This window comes from Salmo salar, chromosome ssa20 (assembly GCF_905237065.1).
Source record: "Salmo salar chromosome ssa20, Ssal_v3.1, whole genome shotgun sequence".
Lineage (NCBI taxonomy): Eukaryota > Metazoa > Chordata > Actinopteri > Salmoniformes > Salmonidae > Salmo > Salmo salar.
In genome coordinates, this window is record NC_059461.1 from 36,042,758 (window position 1) to 36,065,979 (window position 23,222).

At 41.0% G+C, this 23,222-nt stretch overlaps 1 protein-coding gene across 5 annotated transcripts in view; it reads right to left on the bottom strand.

The window, feature by feature from the left end:
- Nucleotides 1–822: 822 nt before the first annotated feature.
- The window catches only part of adam28 (ADAM metallopeptidase domain 28), a 28,817-nt gene continuing 6,417 nt past the window's right edge, over nt 823–23,222 (bottom strand). The window contains exons 1-15 of one of the 5 annotated variants that reach the window (XM_014161680.2): nt 13,706–13,750; nt 10,442–10,611; nt 9,234–9,315; nt 7,900–8,032; nt 7,445–7,622; nt 6,352–6,441; nt 4,963–5,158; nt 4,637–4,742; nt 4,361–4,517; nt 4,130–4,216; nt 3,819–3,912; nt 3,472–3,580; nt 3,205–3,289; nt 2,988–3,077; nt 823–1,217 (exon numbers count right to left, since the gene is read on the bottom strand). In XM_014161680.2, coding sequence (XP_014017155.2) covers nt 1,188–1,217; nt 2,988–3,077; nt 3,205–3,289; nt 3,472–3,580; nt 3,819–3,912; nt 4,130–4,216; nt 4,361–4,517; nt 4,637–4,742; nt 4,963–5,158; nt 6,352–6,441; nt 7,445–7,622; nt 7,900–8,032; nt 9,234–9,264 — 1,386 coding nt within the window. In that variant the 5' untranslated portion in view covers nt 9,265–9,315; nt 10,442–10,611; nt 13,706–13,750 and the 3' untranslated portion in view covers nt 823–1,187. Of the gene's footprint in view, nt 1,218–2,987; nt 3,078–3,204; nt 3,290–3,471; nt 3,581–3,818; nt 3,913–4,129; nt 4,217–4,360; nt 4,518–4,636; nt 4,743–4,962; nt 5,159–6,351; nt 6,442–7,443; nt 7,623–7,899; nt 8,033–9,081; nt 9,147–9,233; nt 9,316–10,441; nt 10,612–13,705; nt 13,778–15,461; nt 15,525–15,847; nt 16,032–17,686; nt 17,764–17,862; nt 17,942–18,234; nt 18,312–18,704; nt 18,791–21,025; nt 21,220–21,735; nt 22,623–23,222 lie in introns of those variants that run through there. The other 4 variants (XM_045703273.1, XM_045703275.1, XM_045703276.1 and 1 more) reach the window with 4 other exon arrangements.

Below are 23,222 nucleotides of genomic sequence, written 5' to 3' on the forward strand. Positions count from 1 at the left end.
GACATGTTCTGTCTCCTAGAGATGAACGTACTTTGGTGCGAAGAGTGCAAATCAATCTCGGAACAACAAAAAAAGGACCTTGTGAAGATGCTTGAGGAAACGGGTACAAAAGTATCTATATCCACAGTAAAACAAGTCCTATATCGACATAACCTGAAAGGCCGCTCAGCAAGGAAGAAGCCACTGCTCCAAAACCGCCATAAAAAAAGCCAGACTACAGTTTGAAAGTGCACATGGGGACAAAGATTGAACTTTTTGGAGAAATGTCCTCTGGTCTGATGAAACAAAAATGGAACTGTTTGGCTATAAATACCATCGTTATGTTTGGAGGAAAAAGGGTGATGCTTGCAAGCCGAAGAACACCATCCCAACCGTGAAGCATGGGGGTGGCAGCATCATGTTGTGGAGGTGCTTTGCTGCAGGAGGGACTGGTGCACTTCACAAAATAGATGGCGTCATGAGAAAGGAAAATGAAGTGGATTTATTGAAGCAACATCTCAAGACATCAGTCAGGAAGTTAAAGCTTGGTAGAAAATGGGTCTTCCAAATGGACAATGACCCCAAGCACACTTCCAAAGTTGTGGAAAAATGGCTTAAGGACAACAAAGTAAAGGTATTGGAGTGGCCATCACAAAGCCCTGACAAAGCCCTGAATTTTTGGGCAGAACTGAAAAAGCGTGTGCGAGCAAGGAGGCCTACAAACCTGACCCAGTTACACCAGCTCTGTCAGGAGCAATGGGCTAAAATTCACCCAACTTATTGTGGGAAGCTTGTGGAAGGCTGCCTGAAACTTTTGACCCAAGTTAAACAATTTAAAGCCAATGCTACCAAATACTAATTGAGTGTATGTAAACTTCTGACCCACTGGGAATGTGATGAAAAGAATAAAAGCCGAAATGAATCACTACTATTATTCTGACTTTTCACATTCTTAAAATAAAGTGGTGATCCTAACTGACCTAAGACGGAATTGTTACTAGGATTAAATGGCAGGAATTGTGAAAAACTGAGTTTAAATGTATTTGGCTAAGGTGTATGTAAACTTCCAACTTCAACTGTATCTGTAAAATTATCCCAAAGACGTGAGGTCTCAATGCACTGACTGCACTCAGCTCTGGCGGCCCTGCATTTGATGTCTTGGTAAGATCTGTGTGATCCTCCTGTTTCCTCTCCTCTCGATGGCGACATCAGACCCGTGGGGGTGGGGGCCTCAAAGCCTGGAAGATAAATGACATTGTTTAACTTAAGCCTGAAATTTTGTCCGAACATTAACATTTAATTAACCATCCCTTTAACTATTGTTGTCTATATATTAGTCTAGGGAAACAGCACTATGTGGGAGCTAACCCATTTGTCTTCGGAGACTACAGTGCCTTCAGAAAGTATTCAGATCCCTTTACTTTTTCCACATTTATTTAGGTTACAGCCTTATTCTAAAATTGATTAAATAGTTTTTTCCCCCCTCAATCTACACATAATACCCCATAATGACAAAACAATAAAACGCTTTTTTAGACATTTTTTTACATCAAAATGGAAATATTACATTTACATAATTATTCAGACTGTTGACTCTGTACTTTGTTGAAGCACCTTTGGCAGCGATTACAGCCTTGTTTCTTCTTGGGTATGACACTACAAGCTTGGCACACCTGCATTTGGGGAGTTTCTCCCATTCTTATCTAAAGACCCTCTCAAGCTCTGTCAGGTTGGATTGGAGTGTTGCTGCACAGCTATTTTCAGGTCTCTTCAAAGATGTTCGATCGGGTTTAAGTCCGGGCTCTGGCTGGGCCAATCAAGGGCATTCAGAGACTTGTCCTGAAGCCATTCCTGCATTGTCTTGGCTGTGTGCTTAGGGTCGTTGTCCTGTTGGAAGGTGGTTTCCATCAAGGATCTATCTGTACTTTGCTCCGTTCATCTTTGCCTCTCCTCGCTAGTCTCCAACTTCCTGCCCCTGAAAAATATCCCCACAGCACGATGCTGCCACCACCATGCTTCACTGTAGGGATGGTCCCAGGTTTCCTCCAGACATGACGCTTGGCATTCAGGCCAAAGAGTTCAATCTTGAATCTTGTTCCTCATGGTCTGAGAGTCTTTAGGTGCCTTTTGGCAAACTCCAAGTGGGCTGTCATGTGCCTTTTACTGAGTGGCTTCCGTCTGGCCACTCTACCTTAAAGGCCTGATTGGTGGAGTGCTGCAGAGATGGTTGTCCTTCTGGAAGGTTCTCCCATCTCCACAGAGGAACTCTAGAGCTATCTCAGAGTGACCATCGGGTTCTTGTTCACCTCCCTGCCCAAGGCCCTCCCTGTCCCCCGACTGCTCAGTTTGGCCCGGTGGCCAGCTCTAGGAAGACTCTTGGTGGTTCCAAACTTCTTCCATTTAAGAATGATGGAGGCCACTGTGTTCTTGGGGACCCTCAATGCTGCAGACATTTTTTTGGTACCCTTCCCCAGATCTGTGCCTCGACACAATCCTGTCTCGGAGCTCTACGGACAATTCCTTCGACCTCATGGCTTGGTTTTTGCGCTGGGGGGGCCTCACTGTCAACTGAGGGACTTTATATAGACAGGTGTGGGCCTTTCCAAATCATGTCGAATCAATTTAATTTACCACAGATTGATCAACAACTTGATTGGAGTCATCCTTGAGATGTTTCTATGGAAACAGGATGCATATGAGCTCAATTTCGAGTCTCATAGAAAAGGGTCTGAATACTTATGTAAATAAGCTATTTCTGTTTATTTTTAATACATTTGTCATTATGGGGTATTGTGTATAGATTGCTGAGTAAATGTTTGTATTCAATCCATTTTAGAATAAGGCTTTAACATAACAAAATGTGGAAAAAGTCAAGTGGTCTGAATACTTTCCGAAGGGACTGTATATATAGAAATCTAATGGATTTCTTTTTTTTAAGCCCATTGCATTTGTTTAGGATGTATCTATCATAATAACTAGATGCTGATATTCTCAACCATCACCATTACCTGTCGTACGGCCCTGAAGTCATGGGCTGGGGCTTGTGATTGGTTAGCAGCAGGAGGGGGTGGGGGCGGAGCACCCTTTGGTCGCTTAGGCTGGAAATTGTAGAGGGATGCATTAGCTAATAGGCACAAGTCCAGTTCATGAACACAATAATGATATCAACCAAACCCTACATTGAGATGATACTCTATAAATCAAAAGGTATTTCACTGTTATTACCTGGTGTGGCATAGCGTTGTTTTGGCTGGGGATTGGCAGTTTGTTATTGCGGTTGTTGTTATAGGTTTTCTGCTGGGTATGGTAGCTGGTGGATGAGCAGACAGTGACATTTTGTATTAATTTAACCTTTATTTATTCAGGAAGTCCCATTACGTTCAGAAGACCTCAATTGCCAGGTCTCCCTTGTAAGATATTATATTTCAATTCATCAAAAGGGTCATCTTGTTGCAGTGAAGTCTTTATAAATGGGCCACCTAGTGTACTCACCTAGGGAGAGTGGAGGACTGTTGTCTCTTCTTAAGGAACACCGCCACTACCCCAGCAATAGCAGCCAGGAGCAGCAGAGTGACTGTCACTGCAATGGCAATCAGTCCTTCTACAATCACACAGAGAGGGAGACTGTTATGGCAAGGTCTATGAGCTGAATGAAAGCACAGAGCAAATCTTTTGGCAACACTTTACATGAAGATGTTCAAATACCTGTGTAGTAAAACACTAACACTCTAGTAACATTGTATTGACATGGGAAGTATTATCCCTTTTAACCACTGAAACCATGTTTTTAAAAAAACTAAGATTTTCTGGATGTCTTTAGCAAGGTCTAAAGGGCCTACCTCTGGAGAGACCTGTGAAGCTTTCATCCTTTGTATCGCAGCCGGGAAGTAACCATCCTGGCTCACACTGGCACTCCATTTTGTGATTACACACCTGAAGTGGCACAACACAGAAACACACATTATTATAATGGTTTTCTACAATTCTATTTTATTGTTTGTGGTGTGACCTGGAAAGATCTGCCCCAAACCGAGTGAATCAGAGGACATTTGTCAATGGCCTATGTTCCTTATAAGAGCCAAGGACCAAGTAAGTCATCCCCAAGCTCACAAATACCAGAGACAGGGGCCGCTTGAAGCACTGTACTCACAGCATGTCCTTTACATAGTGCTGAGCAGTTGGTGACTCTAGGTCCGTAGGCTGTCTCAAAATCCACACATTCATTCTGGCTGCATACCTTGGAATAGAAGACGGGAAATGGGAACAAGGGTTAAGAGAAAATAACACTCGCCACATTAAATCTGACGTCTCATTTAATTTCCCCAAAACACAGCTAGAGGTACAGAAGCCTCGTTGGGAAAAGCCAAAAATATCACTACACCTTTCCATCATTACACTTGGTCCCAGTGTCCACCTGTCCAAAATCACTAGTGTGATCATCGTAGAATGAGGCTTTGCAGTCTGAGAATTTCACCATGCGACCGTAGTTGGGGTTGTCGTTACCGTTCTTGCAGAAGAGTTTCCCACACAGCACATCTCTACAGAGGAGAACAACGGGGAATCATATCAGTGATACACTGCTTCAGTAACGAACACTATAATCTGAGTAAGAAAAACGGTCTATTAAAATAGCATGGTATTGCTTGTCGGGACTCACTGTCTCTGGCAGGGGATGTACTGATCATTTGAAGGCCGTCTACAGTAGGCATAGTACAGTCCTCTGGTGTTCTGCTCATAGCAGTACGTTCTGGCGTTTCCAGCAGCTAAGGAGGGGATAACGGCCAATGTTACACAATGCGTTAGAGTAGTAGTGAAGCTACCATGTGTGTCCTCTGTGTCCACACTAATACACTACAGATGGAAAATGACAGGCAACAGTAAGGTTGCTGTGTGAGAATAGGAACCAGAAGAGCTACCTACATCACCTAAACAGATGAAAGGTGCATCAGTGTTGTTGAGACGGAAGGAAATGCTTTCACTTACATGGTCCATACATTTTCACACACTGGTCGTGGTGCTGTGGACACTGGCCGTTGTTGCAGTACCCACGTCCTCCATCACAGGGAATCCCGTTGACAGTGAAGACGTCCTCGGGACAGTCGGCTGATTTCCCTGTGCAGTATTCTGCCAAGTCACAGTCATCATGCTTCATTCTGCACTCTCTGGACGAGGACAATATCTGTGGAGAGAGTTGTTGTTGCCATGTTTCGTATCACTAGCGTGATAGTCTTCCCGCAGCCGAATGCCATGAGTATGGCAAGATAGTCTATAAGCTTGGTGAAAGACGTGTCATGCTGCAACTGCACTCTGAATCTACTCTGTTTGCTGAAATAGAAGTTCAAAACTAGCCTGGCTGACACGCAGACCGACTTGGGACACAGCAAGCTGCTTTTGCCAGACAAGTTCTAAACAATACATATCCAAGACTAAGGAAATTAATTTTATTGTGATGCTATGGAAAATATTCTCCTTCCAGTAATTCCTTTACTTTTTAAGTTTCATAAAATGACAGAGTGAAAGTCAAATGTCTTTAATTTACTTATACATTTGAGTCAAACAATCTTTTACATAGTTATGCGTGTCTGCTGCATGTCCACAAGAGGGCTTTTGTATCAAAGGAACACAGAAGGAAGTAAAGAGTGGACAGAGGGAAGATCTCAATTGCAAACGTCTTGTCCCTTTCTCAAAACCCATTGGAGGAGAAGGTCAGAGGGGCGGGACCTCTGGCTTACTCATCCAATGGGTTTGAGAAGGAGATGGAGTATGCAATTGAGATCTTCCCAGAGCAGAGGCATGGTTGAACTGTGGTCTGCTCTCACCCAGTGATGGAAAAAGTACTCAATTGTCCTATTTGTGTAAAAGTAAAGATACCTTAACAGAAAATGACTCAAGTGAAAGTCACCCAGTGAAATTCTTCTTGAGCAAAAGTCTAAACGTATTTAGTTTTAAATATACTTAAGTATCAAAAGTATATGTAATTGCTAAAATATACTTAGGTATCAAACTACAAGTACAAATCATTTAAAATTCCTTATATTAAGCAATCCTGAAACTTAAACATAATTTACAAATTAAGCATGTGTTTAGTGAGTCCGTCAGATCAGAGGAAGGGGATGACCAGGGATGTTCTCTTGATAAGTGGGAATTATAACATTTTCCTGTCCTGGTAAGCATACAAAATGTAACTTTTGGGTGTCAGGGAAAATGTATTGAGTAAAAAATGCATCATTTTCTTTAGGAATATAGTGAAGTAAAAGTAAAAGTTGTAAAAAAAAAATAGAAATAGTAAGTTAAAGTACGGATAGCCCAAAAAACGACTTAAGTAATACTTTTAAGTATTTTTACTTAAATACTTTACACTATTGCTCTCACCTTACAGTTGTCACAGCACGCTCCTGCAGCACACTCTGAGCCCTTAGTCAGTATGCAGCTGGTGGCATTACAGCATGGGTTTGTACACTCCTATAACAACATCAAACCATACAGTACATGTCATTAAGTCATTTTGATAATGATTTAAAGAGATCAGTATGTAAATACTGTATCTCAAAATAGTCAAGCCTCTGTGTATGTGTATACTTGGACTAGATACTAAGCGGTTTCCCACTGCATATTTACCCCTTAGTGTATTACACCACACTAAGACATACACTAACTAAGTAAAACAAACATTGTACTGTAGTAGGCTATCAAGAGAAACTGGAATTACAGGCCTCTGAAGCAAACAAGACTTGGCAAGAGAGGAGTGGTTCAGCAAGACAGGGACATAATACGATAGTGTCTTATCAGCCTGACTAACAGGTCTGGACAGACTGACTTGACTAAATCACTCTACTTAACTCCAACTCTGACTTGAACGTAAACTGTGGATAAATATAATCAAAGTTTCTTATGCCTGCTTACCATATAGGTATGGCTATCATACGGTGCATGGACATGTACAGAATAGCCTGCTGTACTATGCACAAACATGTGAAGCATGTTGAATTTGATCAACCTGAATCACATCGTTGCATTACTGCCATGTCAGTACACTCATTTGAAAAGAAATGTCCCAAACTTAGTAAACACAGGTTTTTCTGAGGTGGGCGGTGGAGGAGATACATCAGTTATCGGGAAAGGTCTGTGCTTGTCATATACATTCCTTATGTTTACCCCTAGCCAAGGAAAACAGGCAAGATCAGACAAAGAGTAAATCTTATTCCCAGAAGTGTTTGTCTTTATCTGTCTTGTTGAAAAATAAATGTACTCTACATTTGATCAGATGCGGTCAAAGATTAAAGTTAACATTTTAGTAAAAGATAGCTTTGAATAATATATTGTAATCACTTGACATCCTTGTATTAACTCCATGAGAACCAAAATACTTTTGTATGATTTGAATGGTGCCGTGTTGATCTAGGATAATGAGGGAAAATATACGAAAAAGGTGGTGCAAGGAAATGTAAATGAAAGGTTCATTCACCTCCAGGGAGCCACAATCACACTGCTCTCCTATCTCCAGGAAGCCATTGCCACACACTGGGGTTGATTCCACATTCCGGTAGTCTGGCTTGTCCAGCAGACACTCAGGGTTACGATTATTCAGAAACCGCTCGTAGTTTACACTACTGCAGCTACTGAATGACTTTGGGATATCCCAGCTGAAAGAAACACTTTAGTTACCCAAATAGGCTATGTTTTCACTTAATAAAACCACTGAATCACACGACTGTGCTATTGCTACACAGTCTCATGAGCTATGTTCCATGTAAATGTTTTTGCAATATGGCTGCTCTGTGTGTGTTATGGGCGGAGAACAATGCCTGTGTGTTCTTTAATAGAGGTTCCCTCTTCCTTGTACAACAAAATCAATCAGATGGTTTATCATTGACACCATTCCAATCTAGTCACAAGATTATATCTCAAAACAGTCCTTACCTGAGGGCCCCAGCCATTATACAACTATTCCCAGAACAAGCACAGGCACTGGAGTCATCGTGGTTCATGCCCAGGTTGTGGCCCATCTCATGGGCCAATGTGGCCCTACAGCAATGGCCCTGGGGTTGTGATCCTGTAGTAAAACACATAGTTAACATTCAGTAAACCTGAATGTGTTGGACCATATTTCTCTTGTAAAATAGATTTTATATCAGTGAAACTGACATGGATGCATTGGTTAGTGATTACATTGCTATAGAGTATGAGTTACTGTTCCACTGTATTAAAGTGCACTACAATTGATCTTCCTTTTTTAGATTATCTACATGTTGGTTCATTGGCTAATTTACCATTTTAAATTATTACTTCCTCCATTCACATGATTTTTTTTTTAAATTTCACATACGTATTTCTAAAATTAGTTAACCTTGCAATTCAACACACAATTTCTTATTTGGAAACATCACTTCTTGGAAACTTGGCAAAATCTCTCCGTTGTCCCCTTAATGCAATACCACGTGAAGCAACATTTAGTTGAAATACCTCAAGCAAATACAGTACTATTACCACATTCAAATAATGGCAGCTCATCGTGTAGGCAAATGTAGGGATACGGTCCAAACACTTAAAAGACACACCCTATACCCTCAGCTCTCAAATTAAAAGGACACTTCTGATGACGTATCATGACGTCTGATGAGTATACACTTGCAGGCCAAGGGGTGAGGGAGAAAGGAATTATTTTTAAATGGACCACCCTTGGCCACCGGCAGCTTGTGGGTGCTTTATATGTGGTACAGTAAATTATGAGTGCATGTCTACTTATATTAAATATATAATTATGAATATACGCATACTGTATGATAGTTAGCAAATTATTTAGCAAACTAACGTTAGGCTGCCTAGCTGGAACTTCAAAAGGAAAATGTTTTATTTCTACAATTTCTAAAAGAGACGTGTTTGTGCCATCATGTGCATTAGTAGCACCATTTCTAACTTATTTGCATTCGTTTTTACTTATACTTGTATGTTGACTTCTCCATTGATGTTTTTACGTTTTCGTGGACTTTTCTTAGCGCATGTACAATTGTCGCAAATTGAATTATGGGGAGTTTCAGGCCCCGGAATGAACATAATTGTACACTCGTAAACTTGACTAAAAACAAGGGTTGAGGGGCTTACGTTGCAAACATCCCTTGCTTGGCTAATCCCTTGGACCGTCCTCCAAGATGGCGACGGAGATTCCCCTAAGGGCATAAGGCGAGGGTAAGTGGACGAGGGTGTGTCTTTTATGAGTTTGAACCACAGCCAAGATCTAATGAAATGTACTTTACCTGCACAATCCCAACTGAATGATCTGAACATAGAGTCCCAATGAAGGCCAGACCCACCGTGGATCCCTCAAAGTCAATGCCACTGAAACACAGGGAACAAGAAACATATGAACCCCACATATGGATATATATATCAAGCACCCATACATGTCACATACTCATGTTAAGGTAATGAATGTTATGAATTCTTAAATGTGGGTCTATCAAGAATAACGTTCCAAACCAAGATGGCCTCCTTATCAGGTGACCCATCAGCTGACTGTCACCTGACCCTTATTTAGCTGTCTGACAAGCACACCAATAGAAAATGATAGAGGCCTCTAGTGTCCAAAAGATTCCACCATTTTAATGTAGTCAACTGGGTGGGACATCCAACTTCAATGGCTAATCTCTCCTGGTGATCTTGTTGGAGTCATGTCATTGGAGGACTTCCGGTATGCGCTCGTGTTATCTGCCTCTTTGATGTGTTATATTTAAGCAACAAGGCACGAGGGGGTGTGGTATATGGCCAATATACCACGGCTAAGGGCTGTTCTTAAGCACGACGCAACGTGGAGTGCCTGGATACACCCCTTAGCCGTGGTATATCAGCCTTATACCACAAACCCCCAAGGTGCGTTATAGCTATTATAAACTGGTTACCAACATAATTAGAGCAGTAAAAATACAGGTTTTGTCATACCCGTGGTATACGGTCTGATATACCACGGCTGTCAGCCAATCAGCTTTCAGGGCTCGAACCAACCAGTTTATAATCCTGTTTATCTTGAACTCAACTCAAACCTTGAGAGCCTCACAGATATGTGTTTAATCAGAGAGTCAGAGATAGAGGTGAGGCACCTTAGATGAACAATTCCATTTATTTGAGTTAGCTGATTAAGTGTGCGTTGTGGGGTATCTGATGAAGTGTGCATTGTAGCCCACTTGAAGGTGTGTCCAGGCCTACCTGATGAAGTGTGCATTGTGGCCCACTTGAAGATGTGTTTGTCCAGGCCTACCTGATGAAGTGTGCATTGTGGCACACTTGAAGGTGTGTTTGTCCAGGCCTACCTGATGAAGTGTGCATTGTGGCACACTTGAAGATGTGTTTGTCCAGGCCTACCTGATGAAGTGTGCATTGTGGCACACTTGAAGGTGTGTTTGTCCAGGCCTACCTGATGAGGTGTGCGTTGGGGCCTTCCTAATAAGTTGTGTACATCGTGACCTACCTGATGAGGTGTGCGTTGTCATGATGCTTGGTGTTGACCAGGTTACTGTTCCTCCACTTGGTAAAGGCATCCAGGGTGGCACCAGCAGGGGCGGTCACTGATATCTTATCATTGTCTGACCATACCTCCAGACCAACCAAGGCAATGAAGGTGTTGAGGGGCTTGTATACCTGCAGGCAGATTAATTGCATGGTGAGGTGAGACTCTCTCCATTAAAACAAGTAAGGGTATTTTACCCGGACACAGATTAAGAATAGTCCTGGACTAAAACAAATGGAGATAGGTTCTCCATTGAGTTTATTTTCTTGTCCTTTTTTGTCTAGGCTTAATCTGTGTCCTGGAAACCGGCCTTAACAGTTCATTGGATAACAATGAACTCCTACAGTCCCACCATGACGCCTGCATGTTTTGGACTTCTAACCCTATAAAAACGCTATGTTTGAGCTACAGATTTCTGGGTTGTACATTTGGATTTGCCTATTTCTGCAACCAATTAGTCTGTGCAATTAATGGGTGGCGGAGCTAGAGCGTTGTTTGTGAGATAAGGTGTTGTGGCTCAGCACTTTTAAAAAAACGTTTTTTTATCTTTAGTTTGAGCTACAAACTATTAAAGGATATCTAGGAAAATCGGAGACTCTCATGAACATGTTTTGCTCTATGACACTCACAAGCCACACAAAGAAAGCGGTTGCTCTACATAGAAAATCATACTGTAATATACTCACAGAGTTGCTGTCACAAACTCCAAACAGTTGTCACTGACTAGTTGGATATTCATTTTCCCACTGAGCAAACAATTTATTTTCAATGACAGCATTCATGTAAATTCATTTTTTTATCAGGTTTTTGCTTTGGCTGACCTTTTTTTTATTTTTTATTTTGACATGTCAATAAAACTCATGAATGCAATTGTTTATGTCAAATTGTTTTGTGTTCTACTTGTAGCCCTGGTTGTCCTGAAAAGAAAATGGTAAAACACTTAATTGTGCACCACTGAGAGCATCCTGAACGGTTTCATCACCGCCTGGTAAGGCAACTGCTCGGCATCTGACCTTAAGGCACTACAGAGGGTAGTGCGTATGGCCCAGTACATCACTGGCCCTAAAAATTGCCGAAGACTCCAGCCACCCTAGTCAGACTGTTCTCTCTGCTACTGCACGGCAAGTGGTACCGGAGCGCCAGGTCTAGGACCAAAAGGCACCTTAACAGCTTCTACCCCCAAGCCATAAGCCTGCTGAACAGTCGCTGTATATTATCTACAGTTGAAGTCGGAAGTTTACATACACCTTAGCCAAATACATTTAAACTCAGTTTTTAACAATTCCTGACATTTAATCCTAGTAAAAATTCCCTGTCTTAGGTCAGTTAGGATCACCACTTTTTTTTAAGAATGTGAAATGTCAGAATAATAGTAGAGAGAATGATTTAGTTCAGCTTTTATTTCTTTCATCACATTCCCAGTGGGTCAGAAGTGAACATACACTCAATTAGTATTTGGTAGCATTGCCTTTAAATTGTTTAACTTGGGTGAAATGTTTTGGGTAGCCTTCCACAAGCTTCCCACAATAAGTTGGGTGAATTTTGGCCCATTCCTCCAGACAGAGCTGGTATAACTGAGTCAGGTTTGTAGGCCTCCTTGCTCGCACACGCTTTTTCAGTTCTGCCCACAAATTTTCGATAGGATGAGGAAAGGGATTTGTGATGGCCACTCCAATACCTTTACTTTGTTGTCCTTAAGCCATTTTCCACAATTTTAGAAGTATGCTTGGGGTCATTGTCTATTTGGAAGACCCATTTGCAACTAAGCTTTAACTTCCTGACTGATGTCTTGAGATGTTGCTTCAAAATAGCCACATAATTTTCAAATTATGTCAATTAGTCTATCAGAAGCTTCTAAAGCCATGACATCATTTTCTGGAATTTTCCAAGCTGTTTAGGCAGTCAACTTAGTATATTTAAACTTCTGACCCACTGGAATTGTAATACAGTGAATTATAAGTGAAATAATCTGTCTGTTAACAATTGTTGGAAAGATTACTTGTGTCATGCATGAAGTAGATGTCCTAACCGACTTGCCAAAACTATAGTTTGTTAACAAGACATTTTTGGAGTGGTTGAAAAACTAGTTTAATGACTCCTAAGTGTGTGTACACTTCCGACTTCAGCTGTATGCATAGTCACTATACAAATGACCTCGACTAACCTGTACCCCCGCACACTGACTCGGTACCGGTACCCCCTGTATATAGCCTCATTATTGTTATGTAATTTTGTTGTGTTACTTTTTTTAAATCACTTTAGTTTATTTAGTAAATATTTTCTTAAGTATTTCTTGAACTGCATTGTTGGTTAAAGGCTTGTCAGTAAGCATTTCATGGAATGTGACAAATCAAATTTAATTTAATTTGATATGATTTAAAAATAAGGGCTGGACATGCAGATAAATGAAGGTCAGATAAAGGTCTCACGACTGATAGGGTTAAAATATAGTGAGGTTTCAGTTGAATGACCTTCACAAGGCAGAGAAGAAAACAAGTCCTGTACAAGCAGAGACAGAAGACAAAAAGGTGAGGAAAAAAATGTAACATGGAGGTGTTGGGTGACTGGACAGCAGGGACATGCTCCTGTCTAGGTGCTTTTAGCGACGCAGGTCTATTTACATGCAATAGTGTTGCTTTGAATTATATTGGGTTGCACAAAAACAGTCCGTGGGAAGCCAGAAGTTAAATACAATTCCATTTCAACTTAATGTTGAAACCGCAAGACGGTTGGTCTAAGAAAATATAATATTATTAAACAGACTTTCCAAACGTGGATCTGTTGTAGATCCATTTTCTCTGTGCTTACCTCATGTCAAAATAAAAGTCCTGCACATGTGCCATATGTGGAATAAAATTTTAAACTTGTGGGGAACTTTTATTTTGACATGAGTTAAGCGGAGAGAAAGTGGGTGTACAACAGATCCACATTTGGAAAGCCTGTTTAATAATATGGTCCATTAGATATTTTGTCTCAAATTCCAGCCATCATAATGACCAACCTTCCTGCTCTGTTCCCACCGGCACAGTAAGTTGGAATGGAATTGCATTTAACTTCTGGCTTCCCATGGACTGTTTTTGTGGAACCCAATACAACTGAAAGCAACTCTAGTGTATGTAAATACACTCATGTTGCTAAAAACACCTATTGTAGGTCCTGTTGGGGATCTTATACGGGATTTACTGGCAGTTTGCTAATACTGCCACCTTGCAGTGACTGACTCACCATGTTGACAAAGTTGACCACTTCAAACATCCTCTTACGCAGCTCCCTGAGGTTACTCTTCATGTTCTTGTACTGAAATAGCATAATGTTTTAGTACACTCACAAGAGAACAGTGGAGATCCTTTTTCACAATGCATTACTCACTACTGACTCATTAGATACTGTATACTGAACAAAAATATAAACGCAATATGCAACAATTTCTAAGATTTTACTGAGTTAATTTGAGGAAATCAGTTAATTGAAATAAATCCATTAGGCCCCAATCTATGCATTTAACATGACTGGGAATACAGATATGCATCTGCTGGTCACAGATACCTTAAAAATAGGTAGGGGCTAGGATCAGATAACCAGTCAGTATCTGGTGTGACCATCATTTGGCTAATGCAGCGCGACACATCTCCTTCACATAGAGTTGACTGTGGCACGTGGAATGCTGTCCCACTCCTCCTCAATGGCTGTGCGAATTTTCTGGATATTGGCGGGAACTGGAACACATCGGTCCAGAGCATCCCAAACATGCTGAATGGGTGACATGTCTGGTGAATGTGCAGGCCATGGAAGAATTGTGTACAGATCCTTGCAACATGGAGCCAGGCATTATCATGCTGAAACATGAGGTGATGGCGGTGGATGAATGGAATGACAATGGGCCTCAGGATCTCCTCATGGTATCTCTGTGCATTCAATTTGCCATCGATAAAATGCAATTCTGTTCATTGTCCGTAGCTTATACCTGCCCATGCCATAACCCCACCGCCACAGTCAGGCACTCTGTTCACAACATTGACATCAGCATACCACTCACTCACACGATGCCATACACACTGTCTGCCATCTGCCTGGTACAGTTGAAACCGGGATTCATCTGTGAAGAGCATAATTCTCCAGTGTGCCAGTGGCCATCGAATGTGAGTATTTGCCCGCTGAAGTCGGTTACAATGGCAGTGAGGACAACGAGCACGCTGATGAGCTTCCCTGAGATGGTTGCTGACAGTTTGTGCAGAACTTCTTCGGTTGTGCAAACCCCCAATTTCATCAGCTATCTGGGTGGATCATCTCAGACCATTCTGCAGGTGAAGAAGCCAAATATGGAGGTCCTGGGCTGGCATGGTTACACATGGTCTGCGGTTGTGAGGCCGGTAGGACATACTGACAAATTGTCTAAAACGACGTTGGAGGTGGCTTAAGGTAGAGAAAGGAACATTCAATTCTCTGGTAACAGCTCTGGTGGCCATTCCTGCAGTCAGCATGCCAATTGCATGCTCCCTCAAAACTTGAGACATCTGTGGCATTGTGTTGTGTAACAAAACTGCACATTTTACAGTGGCATTTATTGTCCCCCAGCACAAGGTGCACCTGTGTAACGATCATGCTGTTTAATAAGCTTCTTGACATGCCACACCTGTCAGGTGGATGGATTATCTTGGCAAAGTATAAATGCTCATGAACAGGGATGTAAACAAATTTGTGCACCACATTTGAGAGAAATACGCTTTTTGTGCCTATTGGAACATTTCTGGGATCATTTACTTCAGCTCATGAAACATGGGACTAACACATTACATGTTGTGTTTTATATTTTTTATTTATTATAGATATAGGTTGGTTTGATCTAAATATAATTTGGTAAAGTAATGGCCAATTAAATAATGTTAACGAAATATTGACGTATGAAATGTTCAAGTGTATTGTGTTGATTCTGGTAAAGGTGGGACTTGTATTTCTGACGTATTTGTCTGCGAGTTCTTACCTCACGGTTGTCTGCAACGAGGACGAGCTCAACATACTTTTGCTGTTGCAGTAGAGATGGACCCTAATAAACAGGAAACCATTGTTGTAATATATATGGTTAATTTCTTTTTAGGAAGGAAGTGGAGTGTGCTCATCCAACTTGAGTCAAGGTGCAACCCCAAAAATGTGATCATCATTGAAAAGAAAACGGCGCCACCCTCGCTTACCATTAAAAACTCAATGTTTTTTCAAGCAAAGTTAAAAAGATTGACGTTTCAGCTATCAATGGCTTTCATTGGAACACATAATTTCCTGTTCTTCTATTTCTGTTTTGATGTGAGATACCACATCAGACTATATTTAAATGGGGAAATTTCAAATATATTAATAGATTGTATGTCTTACTGAGGCTCGAGAGCGGCTCTTGCTAGTTATGGGAGGGTAGTCTGCATTCCAGCTAGTGTTGGTGACTCCACACACCACCGGCTTGGAACTCTGGTCCTCGTATTTCAGCACTGCATGATCGCCATCATCCCCCCCTGACAGAGGCTCAATCAGGTACCTTTGGGCAGCTGTTCTGAAATATCCCCTAAAATAAAAACATATAATAGACATGACACAACTGATTTGGGGTATAAAATAGTGTTTCACTGTGGACTTAAACTACTGGTCAGAAGTTTTAGAACACCTACTTATTCAAGGGTTTTTCTTTATTTTTACTATTATCTACATTATAGAAATACATCAAAACTATGAAATAAAACATATGGAATCATGTAGTAACCAAAAAAGTGTCCAACAAATCAAAATATATTTTATATTTGAGATTCTTCAAATAGCCACCCTTTGCCTTGATGACAGCTTTGCACACTCTTGGCATTCTCTCAACCAGCTTCACCTGGAATGCTTTTCCAACAGTCTTGAAGGAGTTCCCACATGTGCTGAGCACTTGTTGGCTGCTTTTCCTTCACTCTGCGGTGCGACTCATCCCAAACCATCTCAATTTGGTTGAGGTCGGGGGATTGTGGAGGCCAGGTCATCTGATGCAGCACTCCATCACTCTCTTTCTTGGTAAAATAGCCCTTACACAGCCTGGAGGTGTGTTGGGTCATTTTCCTGTTGAAAAACAAATGATAGTCTCACTAAGCCCAAACCAGATGGGATGGTGTATCGATGCAGAATGCTGTGGTAGCCATGCTGGTTAAGTATGCCTTGAATTCTGAATAAATCACAGACAGTGTCACCAGCAAAGCACCCCCACACCAGAACACCTCCTCCTCCATGCTTTATGGTGGGAAATACACATGCGGAGATCATCCGTTCACCCACACTGCATCTCACAAAGACACGGCGGTTTGAACCAAAAATCTCCCATTTGGACCAGACGAAAGGACAAATTTCCACCAGTCTAATGTCCATTGTTCGTGTTTCTTGGCCCAAGCAAGTCTCTTCCTCTTATTGGTGTCCTTTAGTAGTGGTTTCTTTGCAGCAATTCGACCATGAAGGCCTGATTCACACAGTCTCCTCTGAACAGTTGATGTTGAGATGTGTCTGTTACTTGAACTCTGTGAAAAATGTATTTGCGCTACAATTTCTGAGGCTGGTAACTCTAATGAACTTATCCTCTGCAGCAGAGGTAACTCTGGGTCTTCCATTCCTGTGGCGGTCCTCATGAGAGCCAGAGCCAGTTTCATCATAGCGCTTAATGGTTTTTGCAACTGCACTTGAAGAAATGTTCAAAGTTATTGAAATTTTCCGTATTGACTGACCTTCATGTCTTAAAGTAATGATGGACTGTCGTTTCTCTTTGCTTTTTTGAGCTGTTCTTGCCATAATATGGATTTGGTCTTTTACCAAATAGGACTATCTTCTGTAATCCGTCACAACACAACTGATTGGCTCAAATGCATTAAGAAGTAAATAAATTCCACAAATTAACTTTTAAGAATGCACATCTGTTAATGAAGCCTCATGAAGCTGTTTGAGAGAATGCCAAGAGTGTGCAAAGCTGTCAAGGCAAAGGGTGGATATTTGAAGAATATCAAATATAAAATATATTTTGATTTGTTTAACACTTTTTTGGTTACTACATGATTCCATATGTGTTATTTCAATGTTTTGATGTCTTCACTATAATTCTGCAACATAGAAAATAGTAAAAATAAAGAAAAACCCTTGAATGAGTAGGTGTTCTAAAACTTTTGACCTGTAGTGTATATGCTGTAGAAATGTGGGGCTGCCTACCTGAGTCCATCGCAGGTGCTCATGCTGACCGTTGACTCACTGTCATTCACAATAGTGCCGTGGTAGTAGCAGTGGTCCTGGAGAAGAGAATTAATTTAAAGGTTTAAGGGCCTTCTAATCAAGACACTTCTACACAGCCTCCTGCTACCTATCAAGGGTTTGTTATGATCACTTACCACATCCTGAGGCGTAGAGGTGACTGGTGTACCATCCTCAGTGTAGTAAGTCTCACTATAGTCGTTGGTGAGTAATTCGCTGAGGGAACCAAAATAAAGTTATTCATTCCATTATTTCATCAGGCACCTACATGTTCAAAGGAATTTATGCTGTGGTAAAACAAAATTGTGTCATTCCATTAATGACGTTTGCCAATGATGCAGTGTGTGATTATAAAGGAGAACTGAAAATTACACTGTGGTAAGACAGTTCTCTACATACTGACCGTTCTTAAGGGGAATGAAGAAGCATGTGATCATTCTACTGATGTTGTGTGAGAGGTTAACATTTTGGAGAAAAAAATTGAAGGAGGCTTTTGCTAGAGTACATACCCATTCTTCTCCAGATGCATCTCAATGTCTTTCCCACCCACTCTCATTGCATACTTCATAGTTTCCAGTCTGGATGACTGATGGAGACAATTAGGTCACACTTTATATGGATAGTTTACTATACTATCTGTTGATCAGCAACTGCTTGCTACATTTAGGGCTAGGGTTAGGGTAAAGGTTAAGTTTAAGGTGAGGGTTAGTAGATAGTTAGTTGAAATGTTACTGATAGACTGTAGATACTTTGTAGAGCATCTACAGATGGACTATCCAAATAAAGTGTTACAGAGAATTAGGATTAGTTGATACCCTAGATGCAATATAATATCTCCTCACTACATTAACATGGTTGGTCTTCCACCACTTTATTACAAGCATTAAACACAGTTGTTAACAAATAATATTTTGGTATTGGTGTGTATTTCACATCAAAACAGCTCCTGTGCAGGGAGGAAGAACAGGAGAAGACTTACTTGTGTTTCTCTTTTCTGCAGAGAATGTAGCCTGATGGGTCGGACCACCTCATAGTCGCTCACTCCTTCAAGCGGACCATGACTCACTGTGGGGAGATAGAGAGAGAGATGGAGTGGTAGAGAGATGAGAGCGAATTCAAGAATGGACCCACTTTGTCTATCGCAACACTGATCCTATCTATTCTTAACATAATAACCTGGAGAGGATGATGTTAGCCTGCTTGTCTCCAGGTATTGACTGGTCCAATGGTAAGGAACCGTCAGGTGGCAGTATAGCAGTGTTTTGCCCTTGAACTGCAGCAGCACAATCCCGGCTTTCCTTATATAAGTTACTCTATTGAAATTCCTGGTCTCCTGAACATTTCATTTTCATCGTCTGGTTGTTCATCAACTTCCAGCCACTTCATCCCCACAGTCCCTTGTGCAGCCAACCCTGTAATTATGGGTATGGGCTATTCCATTGTGTGTGTCTACCAAACCATGACAAATTAATGTGTGGTGCGTACACTAACAACATAGTTGGACCTTTGGTTGAGTTACGGCAACTATCTTGTAATGAAAGCTTCTGCTGACTTGGCCCTATCTTTTAATAAGCTTGGGCTTTGTGCGGAACTTTAATGCATTTCATTATTGTTTACACATTGTTTCTTCAAACTACAGAATGAATACCGCAGATACACAATGAACACAGGCTGTTTGACCCTTGCATACGATAATAGACTGTGATAGACTTGTGTCCTGTCCAGGGGGTGTACTTGTACATCAGGCTGCCTCACTCTACAGAACCAGGACATATTGTAGACTCCTGCTCCTATGAGCGTTCCAGCAATAATTATACTCTGTGTTATGTTTTGTTCTTGTATGACACAAATGGATACAGATGCTTCGTTATTTTGATGCCTTTTCTTGTTCTTTGTCAGGCCTGTTTTGATTTGTACTTGACCATGGCCATTGAATTGCAATACATATCCACTGCTTTGTGATTGGGCCACAGAGGAACATTGGGAATTATGTAATTATATTGGTCATTTCGTTTTCCAGTCACTTCCACCTTTGTGCAATAGCTGTGGGATGAGGTTATTATATTGTTAAACATATGGGTATTTTCAAGTGAATTTGCATGATTTGCGGGCTTTTTAATTGTATGTTTTACAACGAACTGTTCACATTAAAACAAACAATACTGAGCAAATGAGGCAATCTCATTCCATGTCTCTACTTATTGGAAGAGCTAAGGTTTTGAAATACTGGCCATGCCCACGACAATCAGGGTGAATTTACCAGATAATGTAATTATCTCTGTGTTGTCATTCTTTCCATTCCTTGGATTTATTCATTATGGAAACTGTTTACCGTTTAAGAACCAAACGGAAGCAAACAGAGCAATATGATAGTTTCTATTGGACAAATTCAGGAAGGTCCCTCCTCGTTTGATTCGGGTTGCTTCCATTTAAGAAATGTTTTTCAACAAAGTCTGTGTAACGAATGCACCCTACGTGTGTCAATACTTACTGACACTACTACAATGATGTTTCCCAATAGTTGTTGTGAAAATGAGTCTAAGTTAAGGTTTCATCACTAAGTGTATTTACAGGGGCTTACAGGTAGTACCTGCCTGACTCACCTCACCTAATCAGGTAAGGAGAAAGAGAGAGAGAGAACTGAGAAATGTGGCATTGTTGTGGTACAAAGTCCAGTTTCAGCCACACAATTTACTACTGTAATTACTACTGTAACTATTATACTATGTAGAACTGATAGCATGATATCACTGTCTAGTGCTCTGTCGGTGCCACAGGTTTTCATCATGACTTTCTGTATTTCCAGAAGCCATGAAAGAAAGAAATGGATAAAAAGTAGTTTCGACTGAAATCTACACTAATTGAAGTGGATTTAACAAGTGACATCAATAAGGGATCATAGCATTCAGCTGGATTCACCTGGTCAGTCTCTGTCATCCTAATGTTTTGTACACGCGTTGTACTTTTGCTGCTATTTCGAATTCTGTTACTTAACAAATCCATGGGGAAATCTGAAAGCTCACATAGACTTCCAATTTAACCAAAACATTATTTCACTCCCTCAGAAAAACATATACTGTAGAGATATTATTTTCCCCTCTTCATCTAAATATTTTTGCAGTATTAAACAACTCATTATATTTATTCCTCACTTTAGAAATCCTTGTTTTACTTTCTCCCATGAAAATATCTATACAGTCACTGTAGTAGTCTGATTAAAGTGCACTGAGAAGATGGCTGACTGGGGTTTAGTTAACCTGTCATTGTATTGTGTGGAGATGGGTGTATCCAATGACTTACCTGAGAGATTGAGTGAAGCAGTTAGGGTAAAGATCCACAATATATGTTTATGTGCCATTGTCGACGTGCAGACAGCTGCTGAAACAGAAGAGAGTGACTGAGGGGCTTTATAGGTTACATGGCTGCATGCTCATGTCATGTTATCTACCGTCCACAGGCCACACCTTATTAGTATCACACTTCCTGATTGTAATAGCTAGTGTACACACAACTTGCTACAGTGTGTGTGTGTGTCCCAAATGGCACCCTGTTCCCTATAAAGTGTACTGCTTTTGACGAGAGCCCTATGGGCCCTGGTCAAATGTAGTACTCTACAGAGGGAATAGAGTGCCATTTGGGATGCACTCAGCGACTTGTATAAACACACTCCAGGTTAATTGAAAGAATGCAGGGGAAAATACCAGGAACCAATGGTGTTGAAGGTGTTAACACAACATTCTTTTTGCATAACTTTGGCTTTTTTCCTGTAACCTCATGTCCTACCAACATACGCACGCATGCAAACACACACACACACACACACATACACACACAATGGTAACAGTTAGAAAATATATATTTGTCAATTCCCTTTTAGAAAGAAGTGCATCTTCATAGAGATAAAATAAATTAGTTTAAACCAGTTTCTGGAGAAGCTATGTTCCCACAGTTCCCTTTATCATTACAATACAGAGATTAGTAACAGTAAGTTAATACATTTTTATTTGTACCTTTTTATTTAGAAGACTTAGTTCTCCTTCAGCTTGCCTGAAACCCATGAGTCAGCTTGAAACAGCTTGTGGTCTGTATGACGAGGATGATGATGATGATGATGATCACTGTAATTTTCCTATTTAGGAGTTTCATAAAGCATTTCACTTCTGTTTTCTACGTTGTTACACTCTGTTACGATTTACTGTTCAAATATAGCCGAGACAATTCATTGTTCATGTCAAATAAAGACTCGAACCCTATCAGTAGCAGTTTTGATGCCCAGCGGCTCTCTCACCCTATACGCATGCTTAGATCACACCCAAAATACTGACACGTCTAAGACAATAAGGCTCTCTCACCCTATACGCATGCTTAGATCACACCCAAAATACTGACACATCTAAGACAATAAGGCTCTCTCACCCACTATACGCATGCTTAGATCACCCCCAAAATACCGACACATCTAAGACAATAAGGCTCTCTCACCCACTATAAGCATGCTTAGATCACACCCAAAATACTGACACGTCTAAGACAATAAGGCTCTCTCACCCACTATAAGCATGCTTAGATCACACCCAAAATACTGACACGTCTGAGAAGACAATAAGGCTCTCTCACCCACTATCCGCATGCTTAGATCACACCCAAAATACTGACACGTCTAAGACAATAAGGCTCTCTCACCCACTATACGCATGCTTAGATCACACCCAAAATACTGACACGTCTAAGACAATAAGGCTCTCTCACCCACTATAAGCATGCTTAGATCACACCCAAAATACTGACACGTCTAAGACAACAAGGCTCTCTCACCCTATATGCATGCTTAGATCACACCCAAAATACTGACACGTCTAAGACAATAAGGCTCTCTCACCCTATATGCATGCTTAGATCACACCCAAAATACTGACACGTCTAAGACAATAAGGCTCTCTCACCCTATACGCATGCTTAGATCACCCCCAAAATACTGACACATCTAAGACAATAAGGCTCTCTCACCCTATACGCATGCTTAGATCACACCCAAAATACTGACACGTCTAAGACAATAAGGCTCTCTCACCCTATACGCATGCTTAGATCACACCCAAAATACTGACACGTCTAAGACAATAAGGCTCTCTCACCCACTATACGCATGCTTAGATCACACCCAAAATACTGACACGTCTAAGACAATAAGGCTCTCTCACCCACTATACGCATGCTTAGATCACCCCCAAAATACTGACACGTCTGAGAAGACAATAAGGCTCTCTCACCCTATACGCCTGCTTAGATCACACCCAAAATACTGACATGTCTGAGAAGACAATAAGGCTGTCTCTCACACTAGAGAAGGATGGCTAGGCCATTCCAGAACACTGGGGAGAAATGTATGCTGTGTCCCTGGGGATCTAATAATAGCAAACATACGTAAGTCATACTTTCTTCTCAGATGAGACCATCTCTCTACTTTAATGGTATAAACTACCCCATGGGTACACTA